This window comes from Candoia aspera, chromosome 2 (assembly GCF_035149785.1).
Source record: "Candoia aspera isolate rCanAsp1 chromosome 2, rCanAsp1.hap2, whole genome shotgun sequence".
In the NCBI taxonomy this organism is placed as follows: domain Eukaryota; kingdom Metazoa; phylum Chordata; class Lepidosauria; order Squamata; family Boidae; genus Candoia; species Candoia aspera.
Window position 1 is genome coordinate 61,291,656 of NC_086154.1, and position 22,374 is coordinate 61,314,029.

Genomic DNA, 22,374 nt, shown 5'->3' on the forward strand with positions numbered 1-22,374 from the left:
ATCATTTACTCATGTGCTTACTATTGTGGTGAGATAAGAAACCATTTTCAGTAATCCTTAGAGATTTCTGATTGGTTTTTAATGATCTCATCTGGAATTCCCCATAGTCTCCCTTCTTCCACTAGAGAATGTCAGCAGGAAAGGAGGCTGATGCAATCAGAAGCAAATAACTGAAAAGCTGGGGAAGAGAAACTGTAGGGTTTTTGTTACACATGTAGAAGTTGTCATTTTATGTGTACAATTCTCTAGGTGGGAAGTTGTACTTTAGTATGGAACCCAAAGCATTCTTGTTACAACTAAATTTATGGAGTAGAGATTCCTTAGTTCTTAAATCTTTAATTTAAAAAGAAGTTTAAAAACGGGTCTACTGAATTTTGTTTTTCTGAGTAATGTTCTTCTTATAACATTAGAATTAACTATTGTTCGGTTATTAGCAAAACAAGGTAAAGAGAGGTATCCAGATATTAGTTAGAAACATCATAGTGATAACAAGGGCTTCTCAAATAGCTGCACCTCGCAATTATTGACACAGATTTATTTATCCATCCATCTACCCATCCTTGTATCCCAAAACTATAGTCAGTAACAATATATGAGACATTGCATTATCTCCATAAATACAATTAAATCCCCAACAATTAACTACATGACAGTCCCCATCAACTTAGAGAACAAAAGCCTGTCTAAAAAAAGGTCTTCATCATCTTGAGTGCAGCTGTTCCATAAGTAGGGACTTCTATAAAGAAAAGCTACTTTCTGACCCATGCGCTTACCATTTTCTGCCAATGCAGGGCCTTAAGTGGGCTTTCTCTAGATGTCCTTGAAGGATGGGCAGACTGATTGGATCTGGTGGTCCTTTTGCAGATGGTTCCTCTGCATAAGAATATGTTTATGTTTCTGTGTACAAGTAGTCCTCACTTAACAATGGCAATTGGGACTGGAATTTCCATCGCTAAGTGACACAGTCGTAAAGTGCAACATCACATGACTGTGCCACTTAGCAATGGAAATTCTGGCACTCCCAGTTGCTATCCTTAAGCAGATCACCGTGGGTCATTAAGTAAGGACTCCACATGGTTGCTATTTGCGACCTCTTGCCAGCTTCCCCATTGACTTTGCTTGTCGGAAGCCGGCAAAGAAGGTTGCAAATGGTGATCAAGTGACCGCAGGGACACTGCAACCAATGTAAGTATGAGGACAGTCATAACTACCACTTGTTCAGCACTGTCATAAGTTTGAACAGTCACTGAATGAGTGGTTGTTAAATGAGGGCCATCTGTACTTGGGTAAAGGGGGAGACTCCCCTCTCCCTCCCTCCCTCCCTCCCTCTCTCCCTCTCTCTGAATAGAAATCCTGCAATTATTTCACAAATTGGTTAGCTTTAATGAATGTTGCATGCCACCCTATCTGGAACTTTGCTCTCCTCTGATGCCTTGTGATAGCTCCCCGCTCCATTGTTGCAACATTGTGAAAAATCTTATAGATTAAGTATCTTGTTTTAAAAACAAAACAAAACAAAACACCTTCTTTTATAACAATAAGATGTGAATGTGTGTGTTCAGAGACATTGTTTTCCCAATATCTTGCTATGCATATCAGTAACATAGAACAAGACTTAATGTTTATAGGTAATGCTCCTAAAAGTGCATGCCTTTCCCCATCCCTTTTAAGGTGTTAGAGGAATAAGAAAAAATAGTGGTAAAATAGTAATTAAAACATAAATGATTTGTTGCATTGATATAGTCCCAACAAATTCTGTAGAAATAAGCCTCCTTTGCTCATCATGGTTGTCTTATACTAAATGCCAGTTTTGTAGCTTCTGGAAATTCAAGTGGTAGCAAGATGCGGTAATTTGCAAGAGTAATTTAAGTATCTTTTCTAGTTTTCTTGTGGTAACAGAACTCTGATTAGCAGCCTACTGTATATTAATCACAAGGCTAATTCACTGTCATGTCATTGGGTTTGGTGTAACATCAAACAAAGGTGTGGTGTGTGATTATTTCAGTTTCTCTTGTTACGCCCAATGACGATACCAAAGGATTTCGTCCTCTGCTGTTGACAGCTGATGCTGGGAATGTGGAGCTAGTTCAAGAATTACAGCTTGGCACAGTGAACTCATTCATGCCCAGAGTGGGTAAAGGAATTGGGTGGAGTTAAATGTAGAATAATGACTTCACCTGATGTTTACAGGTTTTTTTGCAGGGTGGGGGAGGCTGACTTACATTTTAGGTAAGGACTGGTTCTCAATATATTTTATTATACTACCTCTCACTATTTATATTATTGTACTTAATTGGTATATTATCCAAAGGGGAATGCATACTACTAAACTGTCATTTAAATTTCTAGGATTCCAGGAGCAGCTGGGAGTTTGCCAGAAGGGTTTTTAACAGGGCAGGGCCTTTGGTTCACATGCTATTTCGACTCTAAATGGCATTATTAGCAAGTATCTAAACTACATTTTGAATCCAGAGAGTGTGAGAGAACAGTTTCAAGGTTCAACAGCAGCTTCTTAGAGATCCAGACCTATGTTTATCAATGGTGCAAATTCCCCTTTAGATTTCATGTATAATGGTTGTCCTGGTTAAATGAGACAGGGGAAGCTGTGGGAAGGAGGCCTGAAATAAGGTTGTATAAGACTAAGTATTAAAAGCAGTTACATGACTTTTTTAAATGAAGGCATTGATAAAGGACATATAGCATGCTCACTAGGAAGTACATATGGATGTATATATAGAAAGGTTCTATCTATTTCAGCTTTGCTTTGGCAGCCATACCCCCTCCCTTCCAAAGGTCATACACAAGATTTTTGACTTTGTGCAGGTTGCTATAGTAGTTGGAAGCAGTGGCTTGCTGCTGCCAAATACACAAGCTCAGTGTGAGGGAAAGCACACCTGTCTTCGTCTCTGTAGAGAAAAAAGCTTCTTTGTGCATGGGTGGTGGCAAAAGCAACTGTGAAAAGTATTGGAACCTCTGCTTGGAGGAGAGGCCTCTGTTATATAAGAAACAAGAAGAAATGTTGAAGTAGGTTTTTTGCTGTGAGCGTGGAGTCTTTACCTGTGGGAAAAAGGATGCTCCCCATTGATACACAGGCAAGAAAATTTCTGGGGTCCCATGGTGATTCTCAAGTAAAACAGTTGCATTATATTACTAAAATAAAGGGGATGAGAAAGGCCTATCGAGAAAGCTTTTTTTTCCCTCCTTTGCATTTTATTTTATTTTATTTTATTTTTTTTGCGTTTTATCTTTTCTGAGACTTAAGGTGTAGACTAATTTAAGTTTATTGATTCTTCTGCAGGATGAACAGGTTGACTGGGAGAAACCCATTCTGTCCCAAGCTGAGATTGAGCAAAAGATAAAAGAATATAACAGCCAGATCAACAGTAACCTCTTCATGAGCTTGGTAAGTTTCGGAACAATTATAACTCAAGGCCCCAAATATATCTCTGCACCTGAGCATCAGAGGCCTGTGTCTTCCCTCATTCCCTAACTCGGTCATTTAAAATATTAAAATAGCAATCATTCCACAGATACAATTCCTAGCTGTTTCAGCAAACAAAAAGAAAACTCCATCCAAATCCTTCCTTTTCCAATGCTGCACCAATGGCTCTTTTAGAGGTAATTTTTGTTGGCTTCTCTGCCCAACTTGCTGTTCTTCTACTCCTGCAGAATAAAGATGGTTCCTATACGGGCTTCATTAAGGTACAATTAAAGCTGATCCGGCCTGTGTCAGTACCTGCCAATAAGAAGGCACCCTCAATCCAGGACACTAGGAAGAGTTCTGTGCGCAGCCAGGCTGTAAAGCGCCGAACTTCATTCTACTTACCCAAGGATACAATCAAGCACCTGCATATAATTTCTCGTACACGGGCTAGTGAAGTCATTGAAGCCCTGCTCAAGAAATTCATGGTTGTTGACAATCCCCGCAAGTTTGCCCTCTTTGAGAGAACAGAAAAAGATGACCAAGGTATTTGATCTTTCCTTTTGAATTCCTTGAAAAACCAGCATGTATCTTATTGCACCTTTGATACATCTTAGGAACCATTTCAGAATACTATTTGCCTGGCCTATATACACATGCAGGGGGTGGGGGGATGCATAAGAAGCCAAGGGCCCAGGGAACCAAAAGTAATCCTTCTCTGTTACAGCCCCCACTTTCTGGAACGCTTCCCCCCACCAAGGTAAAGGTAGTAGCCTCCTTATTGGACTTCCCCAAGGCCGTTAAGGCTATTTTCTTTGAGCAGGCAGCCAGGTTGAGAGTGCTGGGATGTTTTGACGATAGGATGGCAAGGTTGTCTTCAAGATAAAATGAGCAAAGAATTGTCCTAGTTTCATTTGTGAAACATCTGCTATGCAGAAGAGAAACACAGTGTTTCTTTAAGAGTGTTCTTATTATTGCTAATTGTATGTCAGGACTGAAAGTCAGCTGGGAGGAAAAATAGTGAAATCTTTAATCTTCTGCTTCTGCAGAATTCTCTACTAGAAAATGCATAACTAGGGAACTGGTGTATTAAAAGCATCCTCCCAGAAGAGAATGGATTGATTTGTCTATTTTAGTTAAATCTGTGCTACCTGGTAGATTGAATAATTCATATAATTCAATTTCTTATTTTTGTGTGTCAGTATATATCCGTAAGCTTTCTGATGAGGAGCAACCCCTGCGTCTCCGACTGCTTGCTGGTCCTAGCGAAAAGACACTCAGCTTTGTTCTGAAGGAAAATGAGACTGGTGAAGTCAATGTGAGTTTGGATACTGATGTGCCTGTTGAGCTCGTGTGACTAAGTAATGAGTTACCTGGCAGTAGGATGAACCCGATAGCTATTTCCTCTCTAGCAACTTTTGCCTTGACCTCAACAGATAGAGAATGGCACTGGGCCTTGATCTCCTAGTTCCAGTTGCATGGTTTTTTAACAAGTACCATTTTTATTTATTTATTTATTCATTCAATTTCTATAGCCGCCCATCTCAACCAGTGACTCTGGGTGGCTCACAACAATAAAAACCATAAAACAATAAAACAATTACAATTAAAACAATTACAATAAAAAATAAATATACGTGGCTGCCAAGTAAACAATGTAAGATGTCAATACAACCAAGAAACGGGACCATTACCACACTCGGGGGGCCCAGGCCCGGGCACATAACCAGGTCTTCACGGCCTTACGAAAGGCCAACAGGGTTGGGGACATCCTGATCTCAGAGGGGAGAATATTCCAGAGGGCAGGCGCTACGGCTGAAAAGCCACGCCTTCTAGTCCCCGTCAACTGACATTCTTTGGCCGACGGGATCCGTAGCATGCCCAATCTACCAGATCGAATTGGACGGGTAGAAACAACTGGGAGAAGGCGGTCCCTTAGGTAACCCGGTCCCAAGCCATGAAGGGCTTTAAAGGTGAAAACCAGCAACAAAAGTGCACCCAGAAGCACACCAGCAACCAGTGCAGCTCCCGTAGCAGCAGTGTTACGTGTGTCGAATACCCGACTCCACTTACTACCCGTGCAGCTGCATTCTGTACCAGCTGAAGCTTCCGAATGCTCTTCAAGGGCAGCCCCATGTAGAGCCATTGCAGTAATCCAGACGGGAGGTCACAAGGGCATGAGTGATGGTGAGTAGAGCCTCCTGGTCCAGGAATGGGCACTATATACATGTGCAATGTATATAGTGTTGCAGTGTAATGTTTTCTGCAAGTTGTCCACTTTTGAAAGTATAGCAGGCAAAAAATAATCGTGAATACAGAATGAATAAGCTGGATTGTATAACAGTTGCAATAACCTACTTTAGGTAACTACTGCTAGGAATCATGTATGTATGAACATTGTAATACTGTTACCAGTTACTTTATTTATTTTATTAAGATTAAAGGAATTTTGTGCCACAGAGCTCATATATCTTAATGTTTACAAGTATGCTAATGAAAACTTTCAAGAAAATCTTTACGTTGGCTTGAATACAACATTTACATAATGCTGCTTGCTTTTGGAAAAATTTGAACTCAAAGATAAATTGATTAATCTGAGTTATTTTTTAGTAGTGATATGAGAAAAGGCCACATTTTGAATTTGAGATGCCATGTTCTGGACTCAAAAAAACTGCTCTGCCTTTCCCAGAAATCTTCATAGCTTGAAATGGGTTGGGACACTTCCAGTAAGGTTAAGACAGCTATTTTGAGCCTGGAGTTAGGCGTGTCAGATTTGAAAATGTTTGTATATGACTAATTTTAGGAACCAGAAAAATGTCTGTTTCAAAATGTTCTACAAAACCCCACATTACTACTGTACTTTATAATTAGGAACTAAATTGGCTGGGTACAATTTACTACTTTAGTAGCTGTGCTTTTGTTGCTGTTTCTGACCGTTAATATTCATTTATTAGACCTATTTCAGTAGGTTAAGTTCTGAACACGCAATGAAGTAATTTTAGAGCCTAACCAGGTTTTTTTAAAGATCTGTATTAAGTATTTGATGACAAGTTGTAAATGGCCCAGGGAATCCAGCCAGGGTCAATAGTAGAATCATATGGTGGTATTCATTGTCTAATAGGTATTTCGATTCTGTTTCCTTTGAGTCAGGCTGATTTCCTGCTGAATTCAGGGGTGCAGGCATACAGTTTTCATGGCAACAGCGTGGAAGTGATTTGCTTTTGCTTTCTTCCAGGAAGCCTGTTACAGGCAGCCCTGATATTCCCTGAAGGAATCTTATCCACATACTATCCAGGCCCAATCCTATTTAGTTTCCAAGTCCAGACAAAGTTGTTGAAGTGCTGCCACCTGCTGAGATGTTCATAAGCATTTACATTTACTAAGTATTTCTTCTTTCTGCACTAGGAAAGAAGGGCAAACTAGACATTTAAAGCCATAGCTCAAAGCTGCTTTTTTTAAGCTATAGAATAAGGAGATCCACATCTGGACACACACAAGGAACAGGGAAGGCTTTTAACATTTTGCCCTCTGCTTTGATTCATATCATCTCCTTGTACTATTTTTATGTGTTTCTTTTAAACATGGGCCACTAAAATAAATGGATTTCCTTTGTGTTATATATAAAGTTACAGTCCCCTGCTTTTCCTATGCCAGGGTCTTTTGTTTGGATTAAGCCTAGTGCTTTATTTTAGATTCTAGAATAAATAATGGCAAAAAGTGATCAAACAGATCTCTATTGTTTGGTCATAAGCTCATCACTATGATACAAACACATTGTCACAATTGTTTCCATTTCTTCACCCTTTGCAGTGGGATGCCTTTAGCATGCCTGAATTGCAGAACTTTCTGCGTATCCTGCAGCGTGAAGAAGAGGAACATACTCGGCAGATCCTGCAGAAATATGCCCATTGTCGCCAAAAAATGCAAGAGGCTCTGGCTGCTCGCACCCCAGGTTGATAAAATGCTGTATCCCACACCCAGCACTCCAGCAACAAGCAGTTGCCAAAAGCAGTGAAGCGAAGTGGACTGCAATGGAAGTGATCCTTCGACTGTCTGTGGGATGAATGTATCTCTGGAGGTGGTGGGGAAGGGACGGTGGGGAAGGGACAGCAGGGATGTATGGATCTCTTTGTGAGCCTTTGATCAATGCATGTGTGTGCTCCCATGGAGTGAGTGGATAATAAATGTTGCATGCATAGCACATTGGGATCAGGTAAGAAAATGAAAAGGTGTTTGCAGGGTGTGTCTGAAGATGAGAATTTTAGGAGCTCTACTATAGCACTATCACTGAAATGCCAAAAAGCTAGTGCCACTTTTATAGTACAAGACTTGCCGAGTTATGTTTCTCTGGGATTGGAACTAGAGAGGATTTGAGGTTAACATAAATAAAAACAACTAGTGGGGCTTTGAATTCAGAAGTATTCCAGGAAGAGGCATCCATGGCACTTTCCTTCAAAATAATTTTTTTGTATTTTTCTATAAGGTTGCTAACTGTGAGATTCTTTTTGAGGGATTGGTGTAATCCACTCAACCCTGTCTTACCCAGTCTTTGGTATGAACTTCATGGTCAAAATGATTAAGTCAAATCTGCTGCCTCTCAGCTAAAGCCATTGCTAAGACTGGGATCATGCAGAGAAATGGAGTATGAAGTTTGTCTTCTCTCAGGTAGAACTACAGAAAAGCAGTTGACAGAAACATTGGTAATGGGTTGTAAAAACAAAATGTAAAAAACTCCTGCCAAGATACCTCCTTTATTTTGCTCCCCTTACGAAAAGCATTGAAGCTAGTTGCCTAACAAAGCACAGAACACAGGCTTCTCTTCTGCTGTAGATAATCATAGCTCTGAGTCCTCATCTTTATATGAGCAGATGCATGACTGAGATCTTGATGTATGGCTGTGGAATATCTTTGTTTTGGGCAGATCCTAGCAGGAAATTCTTTGGGTATTAGCTGAAAACTTGTGTGCTATGGAAATCATGGGTACTGCTAAAATAAGTCTCTTTGGGATTTAATAGTCAAGTATATTTGCCAGAGCACTGAAAAATATATTTAAAAAAAAAACTAGGCCTCTGTCACTTCTGGAGAGTCCTATTTATAATTGTTTCCTATGTTGAAAACTGAATGGATTAACTAGGATTGTTCATTAATTGTTTTGAAAACAGAATGGATAAAACATTTGGGGGGATTGGTTAGGTTATGAATGATACTGCTTGTACACCAATCAATAAATGATTCAGGGATGAGAAATATTTGGTGTATAGCCTGTTTTAAAGTTAGTTTCTTGCTTGAAGAACTATGCCCAGAAATGGCATCTGCATGTTGTGTCACATCTGTTACTTCCTACAAACCCTATTCATAGTGTGCATTTTAATCCTGACCCCCTGCCATCCTTGATCCCGTAATTGTTTGATTGAAATTTGATTATATTTGATTAAAAGTTGGCTGGATTCAAGTAGTATGTTCAGCCAAACATTTTAGTAGGTGCAGCAAGCAAACCTGAATTTGTCAATAACTTACTGTATAGTATAAACCAAGGTTTGTTTCTCTTGGAATAAGCCATTTAGAAAACTTGGTTTGGATACTGGCTGAAGTATTATTGCTGGAACCTTTTGTGGACTACTGAGAGACAACATGAATCCTGTCTTTTACCTCTTTCCAGCTAGGATAAAACTTGGCAGCTACTCTATCATAGTTATGCTGTCCTGCCTTACTGCATTGATATACCAGCTCCCTCTTACACAGTGGATCTTAAAATGTTGGTCTTTTCTTTTTTATATAAATTTTATTAAAAGATTTACAAAAAACAAAATTAACACAAACTAATAAAGAGTAAAAGAAACAAAGAAGAAAGAAGCAAAAAGGCAGAAAGGCAGAATAAAAAGAAATAGAAGCTTCTGATTTCCTTTGTAGCAACTATAAGTACAATTACCAAGTTAACTCTTACAAAAAAAAAAAGCTCACCTTTTTTATTATCCATTTTGTTTTCTAATCACCAAAACCACAAGTCATAAGTGCGGTTTTTTCCATTTCTTGCAAAAAGTCTATAATGGGTTTCCAGTCTGCCATAAATATAGATACTATCTTCTCTAATCAGGGAAATTAGTTTAGCCTTCTCTGCAAGCTCCATCATCTTCACCAACCATTCCTCCATTGTGGGTAGCATTGAACTTTTCCATTTTTGAGCATATAATAGTCTTGCTGCAGTTATTGTACAGGTAGTCTTTGCTTAATGACCAGAATTGGGACCAGAATTTTGATCACTATGAGATGCAGTCATTAAGCAAGGCATCATGTAACCAGACCCAATTCTACTACCATTTTTACCTTAGTCGTTAAGTGAATTACCAGGGTCGTGAAGTGGATCATGTGGTTGTTAAGTGAATTGCAGCCATTGTTAAGCAAATCAATGGTTCCCTATTGATTTGGTTTGTCAGAAGCCAACTGGAAGGTCGCAAATCGCGATCACGTAACCTCAGGACGCTGCGACCGGTCGTAAATGTGAGCTGGTTGCCAAGCACCCAAATCAGGATCATGTGACTCTGGGGGTGGTGCAACGGTCATAACTTTGAGAACGGGTTGTAAGTAACTTTTTAGTCCCATATCTCCGGACCATCATTTAAATGAATGGTCATTAAGCAAGGACTACCAATATATAGAAACGAAGTTCCGTGACTTTTTTCTAGTTGCCTGTCCATCAGTCCCAAAAGAAAAGTCTCTGGCTATAGTTGTACTTTAATCTTTAAAATCTTCTGAATTAATGTATGTATTTGTATCCTTTTTTGGGGGGGGCTTTTTTACATGTCCACCAAACATGATAAAATGTTCATTCAGGTTGTTCACATTTCCAACAAAGATCTGAAGCACCTTCATACATTCTAGACAATTACTCTGGTGACAAATATATCATTACATAAAAAATCTCTTTAAAATTAGAACATAATGTAAATTTCAATCCTTTCAGCCACATATTTTCCCATTGTTCCATTTGTATATTATAACCAAAGTTTTTAGCCCATTTTATCATACGTTCTTTCACTTCTTCTGTCTCATATTTCAACAAAAGTTTATACATTTTAGCAATAACATGTTCTTCATTAGTACATAATTCTGTTTCAAATTTGGTCTTATATTGTTCAAAACCATAAATTATTTTATCCACTTTAAATCTAATTATTGTACATAAGAAAATCATTGACAAGGATGTCAAAATGTTGGTCTTTTTTCTGAACCTTGTAACTTTCAGGTGTTGTTTAATGGATTAAAACTTGATGTAGACCAGAACTGATGCAACATAGGTCACTTCTACATAGCCACCAGTAGTTCTTTCCATTGAAAACCCTTACTGCCATATTTACTATGGAAAAGGAGCTGAGATGCTTATCTTGTGGAGTTAATCAGCTCAGCTTTCCAAGATGTCTGGAACCCCCATGGCATCATGGGTACAGGAAGAGCAGTTGGGATCTGAGACCAGCATCTGTCTTCCATGTGAAAGAATCAGTCTGTAAGTTGATCATTATTCATTAGGTGCCACACTTTAGCAAAGAATAAAACCAAACTTACTTGTATGCCCACCATCATTTTATGTAAACTAATCCTGCTTAGACCAAATAAACATGGCCTGAAGTTCTTAATTTATTTCAATGCAGTTTGGACTTTTTAGTTCAGCTCCAGTGTACAAAATTCCTTTTTATTCCATGTATTCTTCTTGAAAGTTTGGACAAACGGGGTTTCTTTGGCCTGTGCTACATGCAAATGTGAGTAGATTAATTGGTACCGCTTCGGCGGGAAGGTAACGGCGTTCCGTGAGTCATGCTGGCCACATGACCCGGAAGTGGTCTATGACAAGGCCGGCTCCAAGGCTTTGAAACGGAGATGAGCACCGCCCCCTAGAGTCGGACACGACTGGACTTTACGTCAAGGGAAACCTTTACCTTTACCTTTACTACATAATACTAGACAACCCCATGACTCATTGGGTCATCATTTCAGAGATATTTCCTTACCAGATTCCTCAATGGCAGAGCTAATGTAACTGCCTTCATTGGAAAAATTCATAAAAATTCAGGGAGATATTCCAAGATGTATCTGCCTTGAAAGTAGCCAATGTTGAACTGTATAACACAGTCAAACATCAGGATTTGACCAGAGGAAATGTTTTATGACATTTTGTATTATGTCATAAAATGTTTTATAAAATTTGGTAAATTTCCATTCCATGGGAGTCATGGATCTTGGATTTTGGGTGCAGTCTGTAAGTTAGCCCATTTGAGGTAACTTTGTTCAAAAATTGTTGCTCTACAATGCACTGTTTCACCCAGTTAAATTTTACAAAGGATCAAACAGGCATGAGACTTTTAGTAGTATATGGATAGATGCAGTGTTTCCTGGTTAGATATTGGTGAGATTACATGCACCACGTTACCAAGTAAATTATCAATAATTACTAAAATTACCCTCTAGGTAGCACTGCTTAGATGGTGTAACAATTAGTAGACTGGGGCAACCCAGGTTTAAATCAATTGTAATATTCATGATTCAATTATGGATCAAACTCATCTCAACCTATCTCACTAGGATACAAGGGCAACAAAATAAGGGGTGCCCATGCCGTCTGGAGCTCCTTAGAAAAGAGGAAGTGTGTACATTAAAAATAATCGGGCACATATATTACGGATTCCTGATAAACCATCTCTCCTATTCCTATTAGCTTGGCTCAAATGGCTGCCATGACCAACATGGGATGTCTCATCTTACCCAAAGTGCATGAAATAAGATACCATTCAAGCTAACATAAATTAAAAGCATACGAGAGGCCACGTGATACCATGGATGACTTTCAAAAGTGTTTTGAACTATACATTGCTTGTTTTTTAATAGGTTGGGACAGCATTAGAAAATACAGTCCTCTGACAAGGCTGTCTATAGCAATAATATACGGTATCCGCTAAGGAACAAATACTGTACAGCATTCTGATCACCACTATCACAAATCCTCACAGTCAGCATCCGGCCTTTCAAGAGGTAATTCGCCTGGGGGCGGGCGGGGGATAGCGGGACGTTGTCACTGGAAAAGGCTGCAGCCTTTAATCCGACTCACTCTCTACAGTACTTTCCTCCCATTCGTAGCCCGCTTAAGGACAATGTTTTCAGTTCCAGAGGAAACCGGAAGTTGCGATTACAGTATGTGATAACCTCTCGTAGCAAGGCACCTCCCCCTCGAGAGTGGACTTTCGGAATTGGCGGTGCCGGAAGTTACATTGTGGGAGAGGCGAATTTCCGGCGGGAGGTAGGCCCCGTTGCTGGCCTCCCGGGAGCGTCGGGTGGCTCGTCCCTCCTTTCGCCGTCATGCTGCCGCTCTGAGCCATGGGCGCCAGCGGCTCCAAAGCTCGAGGCCTCTGGCTCTTTGGCTCGGGTGGGCCAGCGGGCTCCGAGAGGCCGAGCGGCGATCAGGCGCTGGCCCGAGCGCGGGGACTCTGCTCGGCCACCCCCTTCGTCTTCACCCGCCGCAGGTAAGAGGGAAGCTGGGTTGACCTCGGCAGTAACGGGAGGACGGAGCGGGCTGTGCGGTCGGCGGGCTTGGCTGGGCTCGGCTCGGCTCGGCTCACCCTGAACTTTGGACCCAACGCAAGCAGGGCGGCGGGTGCTTCCCGCCAAATGCCTTTCCTCGTCCGGCCCCTCGCGGTGGGAAGAAGAGATTGAAGCTGCCCGATCTCCAGCCTTCTCCCTCCGTCAGCCGCCGGCTTTGGGGTGACCCCAAAGACACCATGGAAGCCTTCGGTTTTGGACAGAGCTACTTCTGAGATACTACTTTGGGAAATCTTGCACGGCGTGAGCCACCCATTCGCGGACCACTCCGTCGCCGATGATGATGATAGTGTGCCATCAAGTCATTTTCGACTCCTAGCCACCACATAGACGGATTTTCTCCATGACAATCTGTCCCTAACCTGGTCTTTCAGATCTTCCAATGGCTCACTCATCGCCACTGTAACTGAGTCCATCCACCTTGCTGCTGGTCTTCCTCTTCTTCTCTGTCCTTCCATCTTTCCCAGCATTAGACCCTTTCTAGATTTTTGCTTACTCGAGAATTAAATGGTAGCATAGCCAGAGGTGTTGGTGGCAGCTGTGCTCTGCCTCTCTCATTGTTAGAAATGCCTCAGGAGAAATAAATAATTCACTTTGCTGTGATATTGAAGGCAGAACTGTTCTGGGGCCAGGAAACACACAACTGAAGAATTTGCCTTGCTGTCTTGGTGCTTATTTTCTGTAAAGTATATAATGCACTACATATGGATAGTAAAAAAACACCCCCATGAAGGTTCAGTGGAGCAGAAAGGGGTGCGTAGGGGCACTTAAATTTTGAATATTGTTGCAAGATAATGATAGTTTGCTGTGTATCTCCTTGAGAACTTTGATAATCTATTGTCAGTTGTGCTCTATTGGATGAGAGTGAGAAGTCTCAATTTATAGTTTTCTCCCAGATTGCTTGTGATACAGCTTTTTATTCTGACATTGATTCAGCATCTGAAGTATTTTGCAACCCATTCTGTAAAATCCTTGAAGAACACATTCATTCATAATTCAGCAGCTTTTGTAGTCCAGGGTTAGCTAGGTTGTCAAGAGCAACATCAGTTGTAACTGTTAGCAAACACAGAAATTATCAGGATAGGAGGATTTCTTCCAAGAAAGATTCAGAGAAATTGGGATCAAGTGCACAAAAGGGTAATGAAGATGATCAGAGGACAACGCATTAGATCTTATGAACAGAGAGAGAAGATCCAGAAATATTTAGCATTGAAAGACCTGTGCTTCATCATCCCAAAGAGCAGAATAAGCGATTTAAATGACAGAAAAGCAAGTTCATGAGCTGAATTTTACAAATAACTTCCTGGTGCTAAATTGGCTTTAACAGTGAATTTTACCCAGAGATTTGGTAACTTCCTTTCCTTGATTGTGTTTACTGGACAGCCATCTACCAGGGATGCTTAATTTGGATTTGTGCATTGAGTTGACTGTTGGATTTGCTGGTCCTTTCCAATTCTATAATCCTACAATGCTTGTTTATGTGTTGGAAAATGTCAGAGCACCCTGTTGATTAAATTAGTTAAACTCATCAAAATGCACAACTCCTTGAGTAATGACTGGCAGTGTTGTTGCTGAGTGGCTGACTAAGAGTTGCTAGATGAAATGTCATTGCTGGTAGACTAACTGTAGCATTTTACTTCTCATTTGTATATGCTTGTCTGTTCCCGACTTATCCTTCCATTTCTTCCTCCAATTCTCTTTTATTCTGTTTCCAGTAATTATTAAGGCAAAGTACAAGTGGATTTTCATATATAGTTGCAAGTATGGGAAAAAAACCAGAAATGCAAAAATCTTCAGTTATCTGAACATTGTTTCACTGCAGAACTCAAGGTTGTTAGTGAAGGATGTCTGTAATTAGATTTGGCAATACATTAGACTGTTTAGATATAGTAAAATACAGTTTGAAGCAATCAGTTGTTGGAAAAAGTAACTTGTGTGTATGTCAAAAATGATCCAAACCCATCTCTGAAATATAAGGAAGCCATTTGTATTCAATAATCCCATTGTATAGGATATTCGTGATACATTAATGCATGACACTTTTCTTGTGGCATCTTGTAACTTCAACAGTTTTACTATTTTTTCTCTTTATGTTTTTTTTAACAAACATGAAAGTGTGTAATTTAGATACCTTTGAGATATTTCACATTTCTGTAAATATATACTCATGGATTTTAACTGTGATCAACTGAGCCTCAGGAAAAGCCTCCTCTTCCATATGACCTGTTTGTAAACTGTTAATGACTGTCATATAAAATGGTAATTCATTATCTGCATAAGTTTCATTGAACTAAAAAATGATTAGAAGTCATTATGAAAGTGGTATACAGCTATTCTTGTTGCTTTTCCTACCTGCAGAAGAATCCATTTGAGACTTCACTTTTAGTGATTTGAAATCAATCTCACTATATAAAGTTTTTATTTCAAAAGTATGTTTCTGTCCTAACAGAATAGGTCTCTAGTGCTTATTACTGCTACGTAAGACAGAAAATCCTAACAAACTGAAGAAGCGTGAGAAAACCCAGACAGATAAACCCCAAAAGTCAAGGCGGGTCTGTTCTGTGTCTCTTTGAATGGCTGCTCAACTCCTCACTACTACGCATGCGTTTTCCCCCCTGGATAGAGGCCCCCTCCTGCTCACCATCAGTGCTCATGACAGTTTCAGTCCTGCTTAGAAAATCAAGAGTTTTTTTTTTTTTAAGAATCCTGCTCCATAACCAATATACAAATGATTTTCTAAATAACTCAAACTCCCTTTGTGGAAGAGATGGAGACAGAACAAATGGATGGCAGCAGCAGATCTCTGGCTGCTAATGACAGTCAGCAAGATCTGTACACTGCTTCATGTTGTCCTTCTTGGTTGATACTTCCTTCTGAATGTTCTTGTTTCCTTGCAGCTCTATGTATTATGATGAGGATGGTGACCTTGCCCATGAGTTTTATGAGGAGACAATAATCACCAAGAATGGAAGGAAGCGTGCCAAGCTCAAAAGAATTCACAAGAACCTGATACCTCAGGTAATGTTTATTATTATGTTTTAGATTCAAACGAATATTCAAGAACACTAAACATGACAGTTTGATCCAGACTTTTCAAATTGCATCTCCCAGACTCTGGTCCAGTCTTGCACCAGATTAGCGAGAACTAGACTAGTTTATGCTTCTAGACTTTTTGGACTGTAAACTGTTTTTGTATTGGTGATACTGTTGGATTAATTGTAAGAAAATAGAGCCTTTAAGATTGATTTCCTCAATCTGAGAAAACAGTGTTTGATTCTGCAGCAAAAATTTTGAAATTGCTGCAGTTGGAACGCTTGGAGTCTATTTCAGCCTGCTTCCTCATCAGGAATTTTTGATATATCTGACATCTAAAATATTTATTCAGAATGAATATTGTAACTTTTATATCATTGATAAATTTGGGTGGATCCCTCAGTTTCCTTTGAAGGAAAAAATGCCTCATTTCTGAAGGTAAATCACACTATCTTAAGCTTAAGCAGATGTTTAAAATCTATATATTACTAAAACTTTCATGTCGGTTTGATACTTTGTAACCTTCAGTTGGTCAAAATACTGCATCATAGGGCAAAATTTTTTCAACAAAGGTACCTCAGATGGGCCAACTTACAGAATGCCAGAACCCATTACTCCCATGGGAATGAAATTTGGGGAAGTTGTTGCCATTTCAGCGCCTCTGCCGTGCTGCCACAGTCATGTGATCCTCATTAACATTCCCTGACAGCTTCCCACAAGTCAATGGGGAAGCCTGGGAAGCTTTCAGGGAGAAAGTCACTGGGGATCACATAACCACAGCTGATCACAGCAGCACAGTGGCGGGTTTGGACTTGCAACTTCCTGCCTGGGTAGCTGGCAGGGAGAAAGTCAAGGGGAATCTTGCAGGGAAGGCTGCAAGTTGCTCGGGTAAGTCTCCCCCACCCGCCAGTGAAAGGATGAGCCAACGGGTCATGGGTTGTCTAGTATTCCAGACTGGATTTTAAACAATCCAAATGAAATACCAAAGGCTAAAAGTAGATAACATAAATGGTGTTCTGTAACTAAGTAAGTAATGATTATACTAGTGTGCCTTTACATAATCCTTGATAATATAGTCTCTTTTTTGTAACTTGATTTGGTTTTGCTATGACCAAAGACACCAAGACAAGCTCTTCTTTTTATGCTGCTCCGTGGCACATACAAGAGATTTATTTTTTTCCCCTGGTCTCTAGCTAGCATGCCCAGAAGTATGCGTACTTAATTGGAAATGCCATCTCTGCAACCATTGTCCGATCGAGCCATTGAATGCCTATCAGAGTAGTCATTCTCCTCCAGAAACTATGAATGCTTTCCTTTTGATACTATCTATACAAACCAAGCATCTTGAAAAACTGTTTTGTTCTTTGAATAGCACTTTGATATTTTGGACTTCAAAGACTTAACATTTATGGTTTAAAAATAGCATTTAAATAGTGATGGCATGATTTTTTTTTTTTTTTTTTGGTGTACTTCGGCTCTTTATATTTATAGGATAAAACTCACCTGTTTTATCCTATAAATATAGTTTTGGTCCCTGTGCTGAACCAAGCTTCTCAAATGCAGCCTATTTTCTGAGGCAGCGCTGGAAGATACTATGTCTGCTAGTCAATATGTTGGAGAATCTGGCACACAGGTTCCAATGCACTTTCATTTAGCTGTGTTCATTCACATTCATTCAGTTATTCACTAGCCTTCCTTTTTTCAAGTGGGTTTACCTTTTCTTTTAAAACATGGGCATCTGTTTTGGGTCTGAATTACAGAATGACATGGACTATAGAGATTGGAACATATGCAGTTTTTTAAAAAATAAATGCAGCTGCAGAGGATTGGGGACTAACTTTACTCAAAGCCCTGATAAGAATGATTAATCCTCTTGTTAATAACACTTTTTTTCAATCCTACTCTCTTCCCTCTATGTGGTCACCAGGAGTTGAAAATGACTTGATGGCACATAATCAATCACTTCCCTAATCCTCAATACCTTTTGTTTACTCTGCAACCATATTCTTTAGTCACATAGCCCAGGGGTGAACTTCACTTAGTGCAAGTTACATTGGGGAGGGTTAAACCTCCTATTTCTCTGTGTGCTAATTTGATTGCAACCAGTTTGTTCCCTCTAATGGTAGAAGTAAGCTGTTGGATGCAAATCTCAAGTCTTGTTACTTTCTGGTACTGTTCCTCAGTCTCTTTCTGCAGATAAATGACTACTTTTAAGTCATCTTCAGTCCAACAATATGGCATGTGTTAGCCTGCTTGCTTTCCTATGGTTTTCAGATTATAAGCAAGACACTTTTTCAGCACAATCTGTATTTACCCGTCTTAGGTGGGAAGATCATTGTAACCTGCTTCTTGAAAGTGTTTTGGTGACATTTCATTCCCATTATATTGTTTTTGTTCCAGGGCACAGTGAAACTGGAGCACCCTCGGATTCATGTGGATTTCCCTGTTATCATCTGTGAGGTCTGAGCCATGAGAAAGTTACTGTGTGCTGTCAGTACATCTTATTTGCCTGATTTTACTATACCTCATGTAAACCATGCTAGGCAGCCACACATCCCTGCAGAGGATGAATCGGGAGCACAGACAGACAGCAGGCTTTGATGTTTCTCTGCTTGGAGGCGGTGACAGCAAATGCAGCACTGGGTATACCTCTGACTGTCAGGCATAATATTGTCTAAGGATGTATATTAGTGGGACCTGTGTCAGATGAGACCTTGATTAAAAGCCTGCTCACAATTTCTTTCACTGAGTCAACTAAAACCGTTTTTATTCGCTGCTAATTGATGCTTAGGTGGCAGCAGATGTCAAGTGTCTTGACACCAGAGAGCCAACTTGCACTTTTTTTGGAACGGATGTTCTTCGTGAATACCCCAGTCAGCTTGTACAAAAGTTGACAGTGAAATTTCAATTTATTTCTTCAAGATGAGTAAAGGTGAGCAGAAAACTTCTTATGCTTCCTTATCCACCCACCCACTTACCTTATAAGCATAGGCTGAAAAACTAATGCTGTACTATATCTTTGTGGAGGCAGGGAGAGTAATGTTGCACTTAATAGAGTGTTCAGAACAGAATCAGTCTTGAAGTGGTCATGGGAAACAGACCGACAAGTAGGCTTTCCTCCCTTTGTTTTATCTCCCTGGTCATGGGAGTTGCACTACTTTCTTAGCAGGCTTTGTCTTTTTCAACTTTGCAGGATGGACTAAAGGTCTGAAGTAGCATCTGGATATGAAGCTTTTCTGTTAAAGAGCACCAACCAGATTACATCTTAGGAAGCATTTATCTTTCAAGAGGGCATTGTAAATCTACAACATCCTTCCCCAACCTAGAACCCTCCAATAAATGCTAGACCACAGTGATTGCAGGGCCAGTGATTTTGCTAACTGGACATGATGAGATTTCTAGTCCAGGACCTCCTCTAGCGAGTGAAAAACCGACTTCTCCCTCCATTCTTGTGGTAGAACTACTTGCTCACCTACTGGCTCCCCACATTAGACATGGAGAGCCTCCACCTGTGGTCCTGCATATGTTGCTGAATTGCAGTTTCAAGCATCCTCCACTATCAGCATGTTCTCTGGGACTGCTGGAGAGCCAAAGGTTTCCATCTCTTTCTTAGGTTATATTGTCACTACTAAAATACATTGGTCAAGATGTTTGCCATCTAATGTGGCTGTGTATTTTTCTCCTCATCTCCCTCTGCCAGAAAATAACAACAAAATCCTGTGATCTTCCTTTGGCAGACTCCTTGGGTTGGACCAAGTAGTGTCTGATGGGGGAGAATGCAGCACACTTCAAAGGAAGGTTATATCTTTTCTCTTTTGAAGGGCCTTACCCTTCTCCCTGATGTATGAATGTGATGCATTTTGCTGTGCTGCTGGTAGCTGAGCAAGCACTGAAGTAGTATGCCGACCTCTTCCTCCTAGACTTCTTGCTTTCACGAGGTAGAGCTACCTGCTGCTGAGAGATGATCAGGCAAACCCTCTTAAAGGCACTCTTATGAAGAGGCTTTCATATGCAATGTACAGCCAAAAGATCCTTGCCTGCCTGCCTGCCTTCTTTACCCACCCATCAGAATTTGTATCAAGCTTTAAAACTGGAGTGTGGGTGGGTTCGTTGCACATCATATTTTCTTTTCCAGAGCATGTCATTGCCTTTCTGAGCACTCCAGGCATTGCTACCTCAATGTTCAGTATAATCAACTAGTACACAGTCGCATCAGCAATATTAATTAGTTAATGTCGTACCTCCTTTCATCTCTGTCCATGCAAGGAAACCATTTTTAAGCACTAAAAGCCTAAGTGGAAGAGTCACGGAATGTGTACAGCAGTGCTGACAGAGGTCTACCTATTCACTCTCTTATCTTTGCCCCTCTTAGCTGCAAGGCTGTGTTATATATTAGGAGCGATACTTGGAGCGTAGCTGTTCCCATTTGTTTCCTCAGTTGCTGCTGCTTTGCCAGGCAGCCCTCAGGTTATGAATTTACAATTGCACGGTTACCTGTGAATAGAAAGTGCATAATCAGCCAAGAAGGAGTCTTGTTCTTTCCTCCTTTGCATAGCGAAATCTGTATTTTGATTCACTTTCAACAGTGTGATAATCAGAATCTGACATTTCTGATCTTTATTAGGGAAGGAAATTTCATTGCAATGAAACAAGAGCATCCTGCGGATCAAGATGAGTTTGCAAACTTGCTTGGCCAACAATACTCCATCTCGGCATGATGGTCCATAATGAATCATAGCTTGTCATCAAGGAGCTGAACTATGCTACTTCTTGAGTAATTGAGGGGAAAGCTGCCTATCAAGAAGCTTACCTCAAAACTAGGTCAGAAGAAGCAGTTTGCTCAGCGTTGGGGTCATACTGCATCTTCAGAATGAAATATTCTACTCCTCAATACATGGGATTTTATTCATGGGAGATAGTGAAAGGCTTGTTGGTAACAGTCTTTCTCATATCTACGTTTTCTAAAATACCTGGTTTGTGTTCTTCCAGTGGTTATTTTGTTTCTGAGCAAGCAAATGTCCTGTGATCAGAAAAATACTGTGTTATATTGGATTTCATTTCCTTGTGACTTGTGCAGCAGCTTGCTCCCAGTCTCTTTCTGACTGGCATCTAAATGGAGCCTCTACTCAATGGAGGTTTCATTTCTGCCAAGCTTGACATTTCCTAAGCTGCAATAGACTCCCAGGAGAATACTGGCAGCTGCCATCTCTTCATCTCTCAAAGGCTGGCTTGCCTGCCCACTGTGTCTCCAGCTGTGCAGTTATGCTGCTGGGATTCTACCACCCCACTCATCTTGCTTTCTAGCAGCCCTGCCCCTCTTGCACATGGTAGCTGTGATGAGGGGGAGGGCTTGTGGAGACTACTTTATATGAGATGCTGATACTGTGAAAGCAGATGATGTTGGTATATAGACAAAAATATTGATATTGATATATATCATTATGGTTGGAATAAGCAAAAAGCTCTATTTCGTTTTAATGATTCTTCTGTGCAAGTGTGTGGTTGTGTAGAACTGAACCCACTAGCACTACCCTTTCTGTTCTTGTAGCATACAGAAAGGAATCCTGGAGGCAAACGTGTATAATATCTTTCTCCTCTGCCTTGAAGTGCATTTGTTGAATTTTGTTAAATTTCAATAAAATTATTTGTAAATCCAAGAATCCCTGTTTATTTAGAGATTTAGTTACTTCTGACTCTTTGTGACCTGATAGACATCATTTCATCAGGACTGTCTGTCAGTAGCTGCTTCTTTGAGTTCTAGTTAGATCCCATTTGCATTATCAGTATTAGTATTCTAGTCCCTTGTGTTCCATTGGCCACAGGAATGGGCTTTTTCATTACTGGTTGGCCATTTGAGATCTAAATTTCCTTGGACAGCTCTACCAGTAATGCCACCACTGCCACCTTTAATTACCCTGCTAATCTTGGCAGACTTTGACCATCCGTTTTCCTTGAGTTGTTGGGTCTGTGTTAAAACAACAGCTTCAGAGACATTGAACTAATGTTATAATGGTGACAATAAAGGATTAGGAAGTGAGAGCTGAAGTTCAAGTCTCTGTTGTGGGGCGGTTGTTGTTTTTTTTGTGCCTTTGAGTCATTGTTGACTCCTGGCAACTGCCTGGAGTAGTCCCTGCAGTTTTCTTGGCAAAATTTCAGAAGTGATTTGCCATTGCCTCCTCCTTAGGCCTGAGAGTGACTGGCCCAAGATCACCCAGCTGGCTTTGAACCTAAGGTGAGACTAGAACTCCTGATCTCCTGGTTTCTAGTCCAGTCCCTTAACCGCTACACCTAAATGGCTCTCTTTTGTGTTTAGAAATATTTCCTTGATAAGCAAG

The 22,374-nt window shown here is 40.4% G+C and overlaps 2 protein-coding genes across 9 annotated transcripts in view; both read left to right on the forward strand.

Annotated features, from left to right (window-relative positions):
• The window catches only part of RASSF1 (Ras association domain family member 1), a 44,169-nt gene extending 35,501 nt beyond the window's left edge, over window positions 1-8,668 (forward strand). For all 3 annotated transcript variants that reach the window (XM_063291962.1, XM_063291963.1, XM_063291964.1), the window contains 4 exons: window positions 3,299-3,403; window positions 3,670-3,967; window positions 4,624-4,739; window positions 7,232-8,668. In XM_063291962.1, coding sequence (XP_063148032.1) covers window positions 3,299-3,403; window positions 3,670-3,967; window positions 4,624-4,739; window positions 7,232-7,378 — 666 coding nt within the window. In that variant the 3' untranslated portion in view covers window positions 7,379-8,668. The remainder of the gene's footprint in view (window positions 1-3,298; window positions 3,404-3,669; window positions 3,968-4,623; window positions 4,740-7,231) is intronic.
• Window positions 8,669-12,672: 4,004 nt separating this feature from the next.
• Window positions 12,673-21,699, forward strand: TUSC2 (tumor suppressor 2, mitochondrial calcium regulator). 6 transcript variants are annotated; one of them, XR_010067110.1, is made up of 5 exons: window positions 12,673-12,930; window positions 15,904-16,024; window positions 18,440-18,971; window positions 19,777-19,837; window positions 20,664-21,699. XR_010067110.1 is itself a non-coding variant. In XM_063291961.1 (3 exons), exons 1-3 carry the CDS (start codon window positions 12,785-12,787, stop codon window positions 18,503-18,505), a joined length of 333 nt encoding a protein of 110 aa, XP_063148031.1. In that variant the 5' UTR covers window positions 12,673-12,784; the 3' UTR covers window positions 18,506-21,699. The 6 variants fall into 6 exon arrangements, 1 of the variants encoding a protein (XP_063148031.1); XR_010067109.1 differs by having other exon boundaries at window positions 18,440-19,837; XR_010067106.1 differs by having other exon boundaries at window positions 19,233-21,699.
• Window positions 21,700-22,374: the final 675 nt, after the last annotated feature.